Raw genomic sequence first — 17,741 nt, 5'->3', positions numbered from 1 at the left:
ACTAAAGATTTCCTTCTACTTCAAAATGAAAGTCAAACAGAACAGGTCATATACCCTCCAAAGACCGTGTTCCAGGTTGCCTACAACGGAAGGCAGACACTGCTCACTTGGCACTTGGAAGGCTCTCCTCCAGTGAACCTGTATGCAAGGCACCTCCTGGCCTTTTAAATAAACACTGAGATTTCTCAGAAACAAGACGGCAAATGTGTCATAGGAGTATGATCCAGAAAACGCAAAGAACTAACTACAAGACATTTGGTAAGTTTAATATATTCAAATCAGCAGACCCTGCTGAAATTTACCTTTGAGTACCTCAAGGGAACTAGCCTGGGCAAACCTTGCAGCTGCTAATGGCTGCCTTCAGGAATTCATTCAAGACAGAGACCTTGGAGACACCAAATCTCTGGTTTTAAGACGGTAAAAAGGTGAGTCTCAGACATTACAGGTACCCAGACAGACAACAAAATAAATTACTAAAAAAATATTAGGTGAGTAATACGGAACATCATCATGAATCCATCAGCACAGTGCAGTTTCCTTCTCGGACAAGTTAACTCGTCTTGTAAGCATAAGGAAGATAGTGGATGTAATGTATCACAACTCTAATATACTTTTTGACGTTGCCCTGTATGACATTGTCATAACAGAGGAACATAGCCCAGATGATAGTAGTATAAATTTTACTCAGATTGTTAATTAACAGTCCTCTGTCAAATCATAATTTGTCCTGGATACAGGTCATTTCTATGTATTCAGTCATGACTTGGACAATGAGACAGAGTAAACAGCAAAACTTCTAGATGATAACAGGCAGAAGAGTCTGCAAACAACTAAGAGGACAGGATAAGAATTTAAAATAATCTTTATGAACTGGAAAAATGTTCCAAAACCCAGGCCAAAGACACATATGAAATACTATAGATGGGAAAGAAAAACAAAATGTCCAAATAGAAAATTAGAAACACACACCAGGACTCATCTGCTCACTGTACAAGCGGCTAAAGATAAATCCTGGAAAATGTTCCAGGTATTGAGATCATCAAGCACTGGAACAGACTACCTATCAATCCCTGGAGTTGGGGGGGGGGGGGGTAAGGGGATTTACAGTACACCAGATAATATCTATATGACATCCCAGCTTAGAGAAAAAGAGTAGAGCCCATGCTCCCTTAGGTCCATCCCAAGCCAAATCTCAGTGATTCCAGACACCTGCTGCTGATGGGAGCTATCCAGCTCAGCCTGAACCCTGTTCCAGGAACTCTCCCAAGTTTGAAACCTCCCGTGATTTCGACCTTATTCAGGTAACAATGCTCATCAGATGCGATCGAGTCAACACAGTTTCAATTATCCATTCTATGTTATGGCTAAGCGGTAAGATACCACTTGCAAACATACTCGGGCCTTCTCTAACTGCTAATTCAAGTTGAGCACATCGGCAAACATTCAGACAACATGCAGGCGGCACCATGTTCAACTATGGCTTCATTCTGCAAAGCTGTAACCATGTATCTTAGGTGACCTAAGCATACATGCCATAAAATTCCACTGAAAAGTAGTGCGTTTATAAAAAAAAAAAAAAAAAAAAAAAAAAAAGGAGAGAGAGAGACAGTTGCCAGTAATACCACAATCATAAATTAAGATCATCATCCTTTATCGTGGTTGAAAGGCGTGCTTGGCCAGCCCAAGGTTCAACACTTAATATTTGTCTATGTTATTTCAAAATAACAGTTGAGACAGTTAGATCTTATAAAAGCTACATGCACTTGCAACACTAAGCTTTTATTTTAGCTAAGATACGGTGCTGACGACTATTCCAAGCTGTGTCTTTAACGGAACATACACCTTATTTGCAAACAAAGCGTAACCCTAATCATAACATTAACTGCCAATAAGAAAATCTGGTCACCCCAAACCTTTGAAATCTTTAGTCCAAATAATATTGCATTCATAACAGAGACATTGCATTCACTGCCTGTGACACAGCTCTGCAGAGTTCCAGATGCTTGAACTCTCAGGGGCACTGACAGTGAGGGCAAAACGATGAGAGAGAGGTTTTAGTAGCAAGAAGAGCAGCAAAATTCAGCCACCAACTTCTTTTCCTCTGCTGAATTTAACTGCAATACTTTCCCCCTTCTCTTTTTTTCTCCTTTCTCCTTTAGCAAGGCTAAGGAGCTACACCATGGCAAAGCTCCGCTCCCTGCCCTTCTTGTCATCACACCAAGTACTGGAACAATGTACCTCTTAACCTAACAGGCCTGTTAATCAAGAGAGCTATATGACTGCTTATTACAAAACTCCCTTCCCATTATGTTGCACTTTCAATGAATCTCTTAACTACCAGCAGTCAAGAGCACCCCCCCCTGCTGGCATCAGAATGAATTTTACCAATTCAATTTGCTGGCTGCTCAAAACTAAAAATGCCAGCTGATTGCTAGTTCAGACAGCAACGTGTTCAGCCACTTGTGCATACTTGAAATTATCTGAATGCAGTTTGAAGACTACAGCAGAAATTTTGTAATTAGAATTCTGCAATGTAGATGGTAATTTTTCCCCCTCAGTAACACACAAAGATCAGATAAACAGGAAGCAAATTGAGGAATTTTGAAACATGAATACAGTGATCTGCCTCAAACAGAAAAAAAAAAGGCGAGAAGGGGGGAAGGAAGAAATCTTTGTGATCTCAAGTCCTGGCCTGATGAGACTCTCTACACTCCAGTTGCAGAAGGGCCGCCTCAACAATACAGACAATCAAAGCAGGTGAGTAAAGCTACATATCATTAACCAGTTTCTTACTTTTGATGCTTGAAAACAGATATCAAGCAGGTTCTGCAAACGTAAGAGACTCTACAGAGCCCTTGTATTCAAGCTAGAGTCCTCTTAAAATTTATTTCCCACCCCATTAGGTGGATAAGGACCATATTCTCAAAATAAAATAAACCAGTATCCCTGCCATCTACTACTTTTCTTGACGCTTCCTGCAACAGTGAGGTAAACCATGCAGAATAAGGATATCTCCTCCTTTACATCCTCTTCCTCTCCTTTGCACGTCTCTAACAACCATAAACATAGAAGAAAAGGTCGCTATGCTCAACGCTCTCCATCTGAAATTTTCTCCCAGAGGGAAAGATGCAGGGATTTTGCTTTAATTAAGCCAGCTGATCACTGGGTCACTGCAATAGTGTTGCCACCTGAGTCCTGGCAGACTTTGAACAATGATAGGGATGAAACATACAGCCATCATATGAAGAAACTAATAAAGGAATTCCAAAAGCATTTTAATTTGGACAGCAACACATCTCAAACAAATGTTTTAAAGCTGTAAAATAACCCATGCCTTGACTAACGAAAGTAAGTTAAAAAAAGGGCTTTAGGACACCATGAGGTCATACTGAGTTATTTGGTAGCATTACAAGCTGCTCTGAAGCAGAGTGTTCTGTGCCTGCTGGCTGTACTCTGATGGTACAGCACGTACACAGCCCTGGAGTGCCGTGACGCACTGCAAACACATAAACTGTGCTTAACAAATGCATGGAGAAGATGATGGAAGCAGAATTTCTTTCACATGAACTCTTTGCTCTGGAAGTCTCGGATACAAATACTCAATGCAACATTACTAAGGCTCTAATGGGCAGCTGCATCCTGCCATTTTCTGGGTATAGATATGCTGAACCAACTCTTCTATCTGTAAATACATTCAGATCCTAACTTGATTTGAAATCTGATTTTTTGAGTGTCATATGTCTTTGATTTTTGATTACATATGTCTCTGCATTAATGAACCCAGCCAGGTGTGAAGCTGATGTAGCAGCAGATACCTTGTGAACACATTAGTATTAGCTCGACTTTGTTGTTTTTACTGTCTGAGGCACCCTGTTGTAGAAACTTGACATTATTCCAAAATAACGTTCTTGTCTTTTTATATATATATATATATTAATCAATTAAATTTTTCATTACGTATTGGATAAGCCAAAATAGATTTATCATGACACTGAGTGGCTTTTTTTTTTTTTTTTCTTCCTTAAAATTACCTTTAAAATTTCAACAGTCTCAATTCCAGGATTTTCCAAAGAGAAATGCAATTCAGAAGGTTACTGTACCATGTATCAGTATCACTGAAACACGAACATACAACATATAATTCCATCAGTTTAACACCAATGCTTGTTATGTCAGCAACTCCCTTCAGCAGTACAGATATGTAGCAAGAGCTAGAAGCAGCACAGAGATTTAAGTGAAACCCAAAATCTTCAGATAGAGTACAGCTAGGACTACAGCTTTGCGTGTTGTTATTCTTTTAATTTAAAGAGAAACATTTCTTAAACAAACATGTGTGAGTTTCCCACATCTGATGACCAAGGTGGACCTAGACCTAACATTTGGAGAGGAAATGTAGAACATCAAGATAGTGGGGGGGGAAAGGCATTTTTATTGACTATTTCAGCATAGCTTTTTGCAGACATACTGGGGTAGAAAGTAGTGTCTTTTGGATGGAAAGAAGACCCAGGTCCTAAGCACAGTGGTCAGAGACCCCAGTGTTCATTGGAGCTCTGTTACATTCAGTGCTTTGGCCAGGAGCCAGCTCAGGTAAGCACACCCCGCTTACCTAAATTCCTCCAACTGTCCAAAACCATTGTGGAGCTAGATTTTGATTTCTTAGACTAAGCCTCTAGGTACACTTAGAGAGTAACTGTGTCTCTCGCCCTTTTATTTCTTTTTGGGACAAACTGAAAAGCCCTGAAGAATTATGAACTTGGCACCTTGTAATGCTGAAGCGCAGTAAGAGAACAAAGCAGTGCCTTTATCAGCCTTCGCTGAACACAAGTCTGTAAATCTGTCCATTTTGCTCTCAGCTGTCCCCTCATTTCCATTTTTGCTGCAGTGCCAACATAAAAGATAGCCAATGCCCTCAGTAAGAACAGTTACATGTTAAACTGCCTGGCAAGGGCAAACCTATGGGATCAGACTAGAGTGGATCTGAGAAAAGGCAGAAAAGAGTGAGACAACCTTGTCCAACCAAACTAGGGTTAAATTTGTAACTGCTGTGTGGTAACCTAAGGTGTTTCTTTCAGAAGACAGTAAGGTAATGTCATATAAAGTACACGTTTTAGAGAATGACACTCTTAAATTTAACAAGAATATTAGCCTTACCATAACATAATCTCATCCCAAAGTGCAGGTATTACTGGCAGTGTCCACATGACAACGGTGTGTAGGATAAACAGGACTACAAGAACCACTTCTTAAATTAAAGCACAATTTCAAAATTATGAGCATATTTTTCTTCCTTTTTATTAACAGGATTAAATTCAATTATTTGATTTTTGCAAAACTATTATAGATCAGCCTTAAAGGATACAAAGAAGCTGTTATACCTGAGGTACTATTACATTGGCTATTCATAATACAAGAGATGTTTGGATGCTCTGTCGTCGCACCTGATACATTTAAACTTTGCAATGTATGAATGGATGGTTTGGTCATTCCTGAGTGAGCCTGTCCTTCCACAGTCATGACATATTAATATGTTTCAATTTGGATTAGTATAGACCATGCTATCCACTAGCAGGATATGACGATTTCATATCCCTTGATGGTTCCAGAACAGTTTAGTACACCACTTTTTCCACAGTCAGAGTTTACAGAACAGAATGTTATAAAAGAAAAAAATCCTTCTGTATACTATACAGCAGGAACCTTACAAGCAAGCAAACAAGCAAGCGTTTTTAGTGTTTGTAGAATTTCTGGATTAAATGCACTTGCCTTTAGGAACCCACACAGTTCAAACATTGTTAGAGACTAGTCGCTTTAAAAAACATACAAAAAATACGGAAGTTTTAAGGGACTTTGTTTTTCAAGGTGATTTTAAAGACTGGCAAAATAAAACAATAATCCTGTTTTAGTGGTTGAACAGACTTTCATAGTGATTTTTCATTTTTCTTTTAGCATAATCCTCACAAAGAACAATGATGAACTTTGTCAGCATGAAGAAGAATTGGCTCCCGATAGTACAGAACATGCAGCTAAGCAAGCTAATGTTAAAATTACTCGTGATATTTCAGCGTTTCAGCTGCCATTCACTTCTTTGCAACTTCCTGAATAATTTCTCTAGAAAGAGACTTAAGTTCTGTCATGTTTGCTAAATAAAGGTAGATAAACAACTTTTCCTGTAAGAAGACAACAAGCCTCAACATCCACTTTGCTAAATTTTGAATAAGAAAATATGATTTAGAAAGAAGTTACACATGAGCAAGTTCAGATAGAGAGCATTTCTGTAAGGAGAAAAAAAAATAAGAGGAGACCTTGCCCACTGTACTGCTATGTATTAGGAAGATACAGGAAGTATCAAGCCCTTGGGGTACAACCATGCATGCAGTGAGAAATTAAATACCTACTTTGGAGGGATTTTAAAGTTAGGAACAAGAAATGCATATTCATTGCAGTTTATATGCATTCTGCAAATCCTGTGTATTTATCTAACACAAAACAAGCCAACTGGTTAAGTTCCTGTGCTTTTTCCTTCTTAGGAATATAATGAGATCACAACATGTGATAAAGATGCTGCTGCCAGTCAGTCCTACACTGCAGACAGTGCTCTCCCGTAACAGGCTTGGGAAAGGGGGATTTCGTGCCACCCTGTTCAGATTTCAGGGAGGAGTACGAAGCAAACCAATACATGCTGCTCAAATCTCAACAGTATTTAGATAATAAGGAATTATTTTCTTTCTTTCTTTCTTTCTTTTCTTGTCAGAAGAAAGACGGTATTTTCTTTTCAAGAAACTCTGATAAACCAGGTACTGTGTATTTTACCTCACAATTTTTCATGGAGCATTTTCTTCTCACTTTTCCTATGCTCTGTCAAGACAGTGACTCACTAGCCGTCAGACCTTATTCTGACCCTGCACTTGGTCAGGGCTGCAGATCTGCTTATGTAGAAAGAAAAGATTGAAACAGCAAGGAAGTCGCAGGTCAGATTTACTGTGTGTATGCGGAGGTCCGCAGAGAAATACTGTGCACAGGCTGCCTACGCATATTTGAGCTGAATGTCTCCTTTCCCAAATGCTAACCAGAAAATACTAGCAAAGTTTTAAAAGAGTATGAATAAAACGTATTTATGCTCATATCATACTCTTTATACATTTTCTCATGATGTTGTACATAACATGAGGTTATAGGTAACTTTTACTTCAAACAGAACTGTTAAATACCTTATCTTTAGGCTCTACTAACATTTCTAACTTTCTTCAATTTTTTTTCCCTGATTGCAAGAATGATAGGCACCTCCTTATATAATTGGATTTATTTTAGCTTTTTGACACAGAAATCTGAGGGATGCTATACACTTGAGCACATTAAGATGGAGCCATTCCTTAACATTTGGGTTTCTGGCAACTAAATCTCAGTCTTGGTGCCTGTTTTATATATATAAGCTACATAGTGCATGAAAATAATCCACGCACTTCTGCACCCCCTACAAATACAATGGTGGTCTCCTCATAAATAATTTTAAATTTTCTATCTCCTTTGTGACTATTTATTTATATCAACTTGTTCTGAGAATTGCAGTGAAGCTTTTAAATGCTTATTTTTTCTAAAGTCTTGACTCCACACAACAATTTTGGACTGGATCCTGTTTGAGAACAAAAACTACTGTTGTATACACGCTAAAATATATTTTCAACGCATTATAATGAAATCGCTTTAGGAACTACAGTGGTCTTAAGAAAAAGTCAATGGAAAGAAAAGCACTGAAGTCAATAAAAGTGTTGGAATTGGTATGTCAGGATTAGACCTGCAGTCAATATATATAATAAAGTAAGCTGAACAGGCATGTCAGAAACACTGTTTAACTGAAAGCACAGCATATTTAGGATAGAATACAAGTAGTTCTCCACTCCCACCAAAAATGAGCAACGGAAAATAAATGCCTGAAAAGTCCATTAACTCCATAAGAACACAGCTCGCTTTGCAATTTCAAATCACGGAAATAAATACTGTATGTGCACATCAAGTAACCTAGCCTGTGCATTTGTAAGTAATCTAACTATAAATATTTTTCCGTTTTATGATTTCACTTCTTGTTACTTCATTTTGCTTTCTGTTAAGTAACAGAGTCAAGTAAATAGTTGTTCGGATCTGGCTTCACGTGTTTAAGTTAAAATGATCCCCCACCACCAAAATGTTGACTCTGGAAGTCACTTGGCCACAACAGACTGCATACAATGCAACACAGAGGGCTGGAAGCACTGCCACGGAGGGAACGTACATACCGTCAAACAACCCATCAGACTCTGCTCAAATGGTCTCTGGAAGGCTCTGGGGTCTCCACACCAGTCCAGGAGCTCTGTTGCTGCATTATGGAAGTTTGCAGGGTTCTGTAAGTGCTGGAAAAGGAAGGTGAAGCCATGTGGTAAGTAACATACAGAAGGGCTGACATAGCCTTTCCTTCATCACATTAATGCAAAGTTTGGAAACTAGGAAAAGCATATAATTTGGAAGCAAGACCTTAAACTGTACAGTGAACAAAGAAAATCCTGCCTCATTTTTATTAATACTTACGCAGATTTTCTAATTTTTTGATATGAACTCATCAGTTAGAGGCAAGCTGTAGCTGAAATACCAGAACTTCCCTGAATTCCTTCCTCCATAACATTACCTTTCCCACATGCAAATCGTAACAGATTCTACTTGGAAATCAGAAGTGCCTGAGTCCAAATTGATGGAAATCTCAGTCTTCCTCTCAAAGTCTTTGCCTTGGGCTTATGCCCCATTGTCAGGACATGCCAGCTCAGCCATGCCTTCCAACAATCAAGACTTTCACCTCTGTGCGCCAGCCAGGAGGCAAACAGGCTCAGAAAACACCAGTGACAGAGCAAAGCATGCTTACTATACTGATCCTTTCTAGGAGTTTTGGTTCCTGTTCATCATGATGCATCATCATGATGCATCATCATGAGCAATTTGGATGATTAAGTTCTGGATGATGAGGAATGGAGGATTATTTCTTGACTGAAGTGTGGTGGGATACTGCCATGACCAAAAATGTTTTCACATGCACAGAAAGCACATAGAAATTTCAGGGTGGAATCCTACTTCTTTTAAAGAGGTTGGTACAATTTTGAGAGAAAAATCTGGTTTTGTTTTGAAATTTGCACGGGCAAAGCAATTTTAATACTGTTACATTCATCTCTGCCTTTGGCCTGAAGAACCTGTAGTCCTGTTTTTAGAGGCATTTAGCAAACTTAGCTGGTACTATTATTCATAATGCCATACCTCACTGTGTTACACTGCCAAAATATTCCAACATTTTCGCAAGAGCAGAGGGAGAGACAGGAAAGAAGAAATTCAGTTTACATGAATAATACTGCTACTAAATTCTCCAGTTCTGGTGATGCTACATGTTTCAATGAAAACTCCAGAAACAAGAAGAGTGTATTCAGGAATTGTTGGTATCTTTTTAATTAATTGTTTTATAATTATTGGGATTGCTGAGAAAAACACGAAAACGAGATGAGCATTTAATCTGAAAGGCACAAACCCCAAAGGCATAATTTTAAAAATACATCATTATTTTTGAATCAGTTGCATAATTTGGGAAAACATAACTGCTCGTTTCTAAGCATCTGGATTAACAATAATATTCACAACCTATTTTTTTTCCTCTCGGCCCCTCATCCACGAGTAGCTGCAAATATTAACTCTACCACAAATGAAGGGAAGAAAAATTCCTCCCATGCCAGGTTTTGAGGAGTTCCCAGTCTGTAAGCTTTTGGATCACATTACTGTAATACGTATTCAATGAAGGCTCTTGGTCAGAGGCCGTGTTTTAACAAGAGATGACTGACATGTGAGGCAGATTTTTAAAACAATAGAATTTGAAAAAGCAGACAGGCATTGTGCAATGTGGCTTTCTTCCTCTGCTCTACAAACATGGACTACAGCTCTTGCTACCATCCAGTTTGATAGCTTTACCTAGGCTGCATTTCCCAACAACATTTCTTTGCTAGCTGAACATCTAGTTGCTGGAGGAGTCACGCTGTTAGAAGAATTCAAGTAAATAAACATAAGAAGCGTCCCATGAAAAGAGCCAGCAATTTGGGTTATGAATCTTCTAAGCAAAGTGGCAAAGAATGCCTTTTTGAAGGCTTAATTTAATCCTCCAAAGAAGTGACTGCCTGACACCAAATCTCTTAGTGTATACTGCTCCTTCCACACAACACTGTCATCTGCAGGGGAAACAGAACTTGGTTCAACCCCCTCTACAACGGCACATGTAAGCTCTGCTACTACCAAATATACAATTTCCAGAAGGCAAGGCAGGTGTGTAAACTGGTGAACAAATTGCACCATGCTGAACACATACTGCACTGGTAGGACACAGGTCACCATAGGGACCTGTCTCCGTAGGGAAAATAACCCCAAATCAAAAACCCCTTCCACACAGAAACAACATAAGGAAAAAAATCATTGAAAGCTACTCAGTTCTGTACTTTAAATAGCCTTTAATAATCCTTCCCTCCTTGTGAAGTGAATTGATATCCGCTGATGAAAAGCCCTAAATAAGAGCTAGATACTATTTATTTTCACCAGTGTTGCCACTTGCCAGCTACGCACATAACATCTTCCACTAACACTTACAATGAAATCTCCCCATTGAGAAACAGCCATTATACTTGAATCAGAACAATTTTAATAAGTTTAAGCTAACAAATAAAAAGCAGCACAGGACCTTAGCCATATGCTTAATTTTCAGTTTAGCACCACATTTCTACTTACCATGGCACCACTGAAAAACAGTATCCCTTTCCTAGAGTAAAGGTCCAACATACATTAAAATTGCACTTCCCTGTGGAAGAAAAGGCTCCTTCGACTTGCCCGTGTCGATGACCTCAGTGACTTAACTGTTTGTACTGTAACACTCCATCAAGTTATTTCACTGTATCGTGACCAAGCACTGAGGCACACTATCATAACCCCCTTCTTAAATACAGAGGGGAATCGTGAAATCTGGACTTCTTAAATGCAACTACACAACTGAAACTAGCTGAGAAACTTGGTGGTCAAGAACAGCAATTTTATTAGTTCCATTACAGGCTAAAAAGCCCTGAACAAACCCTAAGAAAAAGTTGTCAGAATACCAGTGGTTTCCATCTCTGTGGAGTGGATTTGAGTAGTTTCTGGGAGGTGAGAAAAGCTGGGCTTGTGGGGACACTTCTTGCAATGTCACACACAGTTCTGTCTGGGACATACTCAGCTTTCTGACTTCCTTAATATTTTAAAATTATATTTAAATTTTAAGTAAGAGTCTCCTCCAATTTTTATTTTTCAGATTACAGAGGGCAAAGTCACTTTTTGTGGAAAACAAAGAGAAGATCCAGCATGAACCAAAGCATTAAGGCAGGTGCAGTTCCTTCCCTCAGTTAGGCAAGAAGATGTTCCAAATGCCTACTGTGATTTTTTTCATTTATTGACAGCGTCAACACTGTACCCAGGGCAAAAAGCCCCAACGTCATTCACATCTTCACAACAAAAAGCCTGCTTGGGAGGAATATTACAGCTACTATAGTCATTGAACATGAAATTAAAGAGATTTTTCTTGACTCTTGATCCAAGAACAAGTACAAAACAAAGCTTATGCCAGATCCATCCATCAGCTTTGTTGTGAAGCATTTCCCATGCATGGCTTCATCCTTTTCAGCTGAAATTATTGGCAGCATTTTGACAGAAGCAAGGCATGTGCCCGAAAAGTCTAGTCTGAAACTGCTCTTCATGTAAACAAGGAAAAAAAAAATCAAAATCACCTCGTTAGATGATTTAGAAGATAGTGACAGTGAACCAGATCTGGCTATGACACACCCTGGTGTATCTTCAAAGCTGCTAGTGAAGGGCCACCTAACCCACCATGCTTGCAAGCAATCGTGTTTTCAACAAGTGGATTTGTATGAATAAAATCTGAAGCAGAGATGAACTAAGGCCATGAACTGAATTAAGTGGTTATTTACCAGACTGCTTTTGGTGTTTTTTCTGCTTTTTAGAAGGCTGTTAGTGAAACATGACAATGTCTATTATTTCAAAACCTAAGAAAATTTTCAGTGTAATAATTTAGAACTTCAAAATCCTAATATTTCCTTAGTCTGAATGGAACAGAAATCACACAAATACTCGATGCATGTGAGGGTATAACTATTGCAGGCATCACCAGGTGGTGCTTTGAAGAGACAGTCTCTCAGAGTAACTTATTTTTGGTCTTGGAAGGAATCCTGTGATCTTTGTAGCTCCTCAATTCATAGTCTGGTGCAGGGGGGTGAAGAAAATAGCAAAGCACTTTGCTCTCCCTTTACTATGTCCAACAAGAGTGAATCGTAGCAGCAAAGCCCCTTTCTGAGTGCTGGGCTGACATCTGGGCTGGATTCCAGGGAAGGCAGGAACATCTCTGCGGTTCGTGACCACCTCCAGCTTAAATGTTTTATTTACATAAAGAACAGACCAACTTTGTCAATTAGAGTGGACAGATGGGCAGAGGATGCAGGTACACTATGACCCAAGTTTGTTAGGTTTCACAGCAACTGTCTGTGTGCCTGTTCCATGGTTTGCTGCTGTACAGTTGCCTGGGTGGGGGGAACAACGTTCCCATGGGGAGTTATGCACAACAGCCGATATGTGCAATTTTTTTGGTGTAAGCATTTCAAAATATAGCGACTTCTTGAAACTGTTAGTCCCTTCCAGTTAAACAGTGATCAAAAAGTCTTGATATATAATAAAACTCTGCAATAGGCTCAAAAGTATAAGCTCCATCCCACATAAGAATTCAGGCCCCTGCGACTAAAATAGGTATATGTAATAAAGATCTTATTTTTTAAAGGATACTAAAGCACAATTGAGTACTTTCAGTCTACACACCCACACCAAAGTGGGCGCAAACCACTTCCTGCCACCAAAGACTCAATATGATTTCAGAGGCAGAAACCAATTACCCACACTGGAGCACGGCAAGGACAACAGCCTTTATCTCCTCTAAATAGAAAAGGCTGCAACCCAGATGTACACTGATGTATCTTAGAACAGTCTAGTAGAGTAACAGAAGAATAACAGTCAAAATTAAGAGCAATTACAGAAGGTTAACGTTATCTCACACACACACATCAAGAAATCCTAACATGACAGCAATGCTATGGAAAATGAATCATTTAAACATGGAATCCATATGTTCCAGTTTTTTTGCTATAGAAAACAAATGCAGAATTTCAATTTACAAATAACACATCTCCAGTGGAGGGTTTTTTTCTCTCTTTTCTGCAGAATACATCAGACTGAAGGCACAGACCTAATCTGCCACGATTTAACCTATTCAAAATGAGATGTCATGCAAATAAGTTTTTGAGCAGCAAACTGCTTAACTATGCTAAACAAGTTATTGCATTTATTTACGTGATGTCGCACCAAATTATGAAGGCTGACTCAAGTTGTCTGTTTATTTTGCCGAGTTACGTCTGCTCTGTGTCTCACTCCTTGATTTAATTGAGCTGCTGAAGATAATATAACTTATCACACAGACACTATGCCATGTTGCTAGATTCTAGGTTAATTAACAGTAGCCTACAGTCACTGAATTTCTCACATGGTTAGCCACTTGGACCCTGTCTACTGTCTAGCTTCACTAATCAACGAGTCTGGGAATTTCACATTAGCAACAGAATACACTAGCAACACAAGGAGCTGTTGACTGCACAGAAAAAGAAAATACAGCTAGATGGTAGGTAGCCTTTTCTTCACTCTGAAATTAACCCGTTCCTACACACCGTGTGGCAGGGTTGCATGCTTGGCAAAACTTCTGGTACTCCAATTGGGGAGATTAAATCCAGGGGGCAGCTGCTTTTCTGCAGGACAGAAAGCTATGGCTGCTGTTCCAGAAGCACTGCCAGCTAATGCAAGCACCTGCGGCTGCCAGCCCTGAAAGGCTCCCACCTCCCACAGCTTTGCCTTCTCCTGCCTGCTTTCCTCCACGGCACAGGAGGACACGCGGCTGCATGGTGAACTAGTCTCATTGCAACACCAGTTATTTCAGTTGCATTGGCTCTCCGAAACAGCATGTGGTGCAGCTCCTTGAACCTTCGCACTAACAGGGGGATAGAAGCAGTGAGTGCCACCAGTGGCAGGCCACTCAGGAGCTCATGGGAACGGTCACAGGTTATAGCACGTCATCTTTTCATGCCAATACTGGACTGAAGTTGACCTAAAACTAAATGTATTTTTTTTATATGCTTACTTTTATGGCAGGCTGCACCCGAGAGCTTCTTCCCCAAGCCACCTACTTCCACCAGACCACACTTGCTGTTCTGCCCATGAACTAATAATCTCCCACACACTGATTTTCAGTCATCATTTACAGTGAGATTCCCCATGTGACCACACAATCATTAGACCTGACTCAAAGACAGTGGCAGCAAACTAAAGGTGGGCTGGGAAGGTTCAGGACTCTGCTCTCGGAAGCCCACACTTTGGATTAAATGCATCACGAAATTTCTCCCGAAGGTGGAGCTATACTATCAACATAAGAGGAAGACAAAGTTAAGTTCACAGTATAAATACTCCTCCTGCCTCACAACACCCCTCCTCTTTTTTAAAGTAATGGTACTTCAATTATTTCAACCTAGAGAAACATTTGTTATTAATATTCCCCATTATTCTCCATAAAACACAATGCCTACCGAGAGAGATGCCAAAAGGGAATAATGATTTTTAGTGTTCTGATCTTGTGTATATTTACTCTGGGGTTAATCCCCAGACTCCAGCCAATTTATTGCTGTTTTAGACAACAGGTTCATCTATGCATTCTGCAAAACCTTGCAACAGGTTCAGACTCTCAAGTGATATAAAAACCCAGTACCAAACCCATCTTTTCCAAATGATAAGCCAGATATTCAGCATGCCGTAAGTTTTGTGTAGACCTCATGACATCCGAAATACACGTATACAACTCTGAAGGTTCCCATGATCTGCTTGCTATTTGCAGCTGCTGGCATGCAGGTTTTCAAACCTTTCTCTATAACAACGGAAGTTAAAATTCTCACATGGTTGTAAAATCTAGGAATTTATAAGCAAACCAAAACATACAGCAGTTATCAAACTTTATATATAAAAGAAAGGACGTTCAAAACTACTAATGCAGAAACCGCAGTTGCGTTGGAACTAAACCAACTGATACTGGTTGAGGAAGGAGCTGACCCACTTTTCCAGGCCTACATGGCTTTTCTAACCGTGATGCATACCTGCTCTGACCCTTGAGACACAGGATATGGTGTCCAGGTGATTTTGGCAGATTTTGCCAGGCAAGTCAGACTTTTTTTTTTTTTTTTTTCTATCTTAATATTCATCCAGACATGCCTGCAATCACACATAATGAAAATGCACTGCTTATTTGAAGGGGGGCAAAGAGGAGAGTAGGCAAGAAAGGGAGCTGGAAAGGGACTGGACATAGAGAACAGAAAGAGATTAGGTGCCCTTCAACTGAAACAACCCAGGAGTGGAATTACTGTGGTCCTGCATCTTGGGCAAAGGGCGTTCAGCTCCCAAAGGAAAACTAATCACCTATCTAAAGAATGTAAACAAGATTCCTGGTCAGACACCCTTGACACAGTGTAACCATGGGGAGACAAGGCTGGTCTCTGGGTATTACTCAGTGCAAAAGTATGTTCCCACTAGACCTAAATTTGATAGCTCACTCAGCACCATAAGCAAGCGGTAGAGGACCTGCATAGACGGTCATTTGCTGTCATACATTAATAGGGCCTTTATTTAAAACCTGAGCAGGCTCCATGAGTGAGCCCAACCAGGAGCCTCTTTGCCTCTTCTATGCACAGGCCTCTTCACATCCCCATCCACCAAGAATGCTCTCTCTCCCTGGCATTATCCAAGGATATGCTTAAATACAGAAAATGCCGTAACCTGAAAAGGTGGTTTCTCCATTTTGATTTTTTTTTTTTTTAGAGTCAAGTGTGATTATACAAAGATCTTATCCACAAGCAGCCATACTCAGTACATTAAAACCTCATCCCCAATGAAGATTCAAAACAAATGGTCTTTTCCTTTTTCAAGAGCATAGAGGGGAGTATTGAGCTATTTTCTGTCTTTTGGGAGTGTGATTTTTATTTATCTGATATGGTTATTTATAGTTCAATCCTCTACAGTCCCCTTCAATATCAAAGATTGTTTTATTTATCAAAAAATTAAAAGGCTCAAGCTGCGCATTTTGTATTCAGATAATCCCCCCCCCCCCCAATTTAGTGTTTGCGAGATTGAGAGATTCCTAATTAATAGAATTATCTTGCACTTACATGGCTCATTCCATCGGAGGCTTTATAAATATTTTATTAAGCTCACATTTTGAAAAGCACTAGATACACTGAGAGAGAGATTAAAACCATGTTGGCCATGCCTACTTAGGAAAGAGAGAATGAAAGGGAGTCACCTTTGCCCCATTTGTCCACTACAGCTTCTTTTTCAAAGGAAAACAGTAAATACTGAGCAAAGACCAGCACACCTCTTTATCAGATGTTCTAACTACATGAAAATACCAGGTACGATGAGCAGGGGAGTCAACACTAAAGAGAGAAGATCACATGCTAAACAAGTGAGAAAAAGAACAAATAAACCCCAGAAGCATTACTGAACTACCAGCCAAGCAAGCTGCCCAGTTGTGAGCTGCATGGGAACAAAACCTGTACTAATGCAGATTTCCATAGATGCCGTTCTCATATACTTTTAGTAAAATTAACATGTGTGTATAAATCAGTACTGGTTTCAGAAAAGGTGAATGCCTGGTAATTGAACAGCCTTGTTCTGCTGCCTGGACCTCCTATTCCAGGGGTCCTCAAACTACGGCCCGCGGGCTGGATACGGCCCCCCCCAGGGTCCTCAGTCCGGCCCCCGGTATTTACAGAATCACCCCACCCCCGCCAGGGATTGCGGGGGGGGGGGGGGGGGGGGGGGGGGGGGGGGAACCAAGCAGACGCAGATGGCTGCCTGCCACTTCATCCACACGCTGGCCCCCTGGTTAAAAAGTTTGAGGACCCCTGTCCTATACCATGAGCTCTGTGAGGATGATCACACATCTATCTGCACGTGCTAGAGGAAAGGGAAGATATTGCAACCTTGGCTTGTCCGTTAGTTTTACAAAAGTGTCAGGAGATTAGTTCAACATCCTGATTCTCAAGCACCATACACAGAAGCTAGAAGAGTTAAAATAAGAATCTCTCCCTAGCTCTTCTGATGGAATTACATCACTGCTTTCCTGCTCTGTACCTTTCATACACACTTAACTGCAGTACATTTATGATATACTTTGCTATAACTTTGTGGTGTATCAGGGAACACGCAGCAAATCGAACATCTTTTGTCATAAACCCATTTACTGCTGTTCCACCCCACTCTCCCCTGCCCAAGAGGAAACTGTGACTTAGGGGTCTAAAGGCTGTGATCCAGACCTGAGTGAAGATGGAACTGGGCACGCTGGTGGCCGTATGTCTTTTGGTTAATCTCTTGATAGTTTGTACAACAGTGGCCAGTTCAATCTTTGTACCCTTCTTGCCACCAGCGCCCAAACTACTGTCATGCCAGCTGAGAGCACTGAGAACAGCATGGTTTACCAAAGACTCAAAATAATCAGAGGGCTCTGAATTATATGTCCTTAATCACTCACAGTGATTTTACCAGAAAAAAAAGTCAAGAAACAAAGGTACAAT

The 17,741-nt window shown here is 40.1% G+C and overlaps 1 protein-coding gene across 7 annotated transcripts in view; it reads right to left on the bottom strand.

The window, feature by feature from the left end:
- The window catches only part of ZMIZ1 (zinc finger MIZ-type containing 1), a 307,342-nt gene that overhangs the window by 134,432 nt on the left and 155,169 nt on the right, over positions 1 to 17,741 (bottom strand). For all 7 annotated transcript variants that reach the window (XM_055798721.1, XM_055798767.1, XM_055798747.1 and 4 more), the window contains one exon: positions 8,271 to 8,384. In XM_055798721.1, coding sequence (XP_055654696.1) covers positions 8,271 to 8,384 — 114 coding nt within the window. The remainder of the gene's footprint in view (positions 1 to 8,270; positions 8,385 to 17,741) is intronic.

Source organism: Falco peregrinus, chromosome 1 (genome assembly GCF_023634155.1).
Source record: "Falco peregrinus isolate bFalPer1 chromosome 1, bFalPer1.pri, whole genome shotgun sequence".
In the NCBI taxonomy this organism is placed as follows: Eukaryota; Metazoa; Chordata; class Aves; order Falconiformes; family Falconidae; genus Falco; species Falco peregrinus.
Note: the sequence above shows the minus strand (reverse complement) of the source record. Positions and strands in the feature narration are given on the sequence as shown.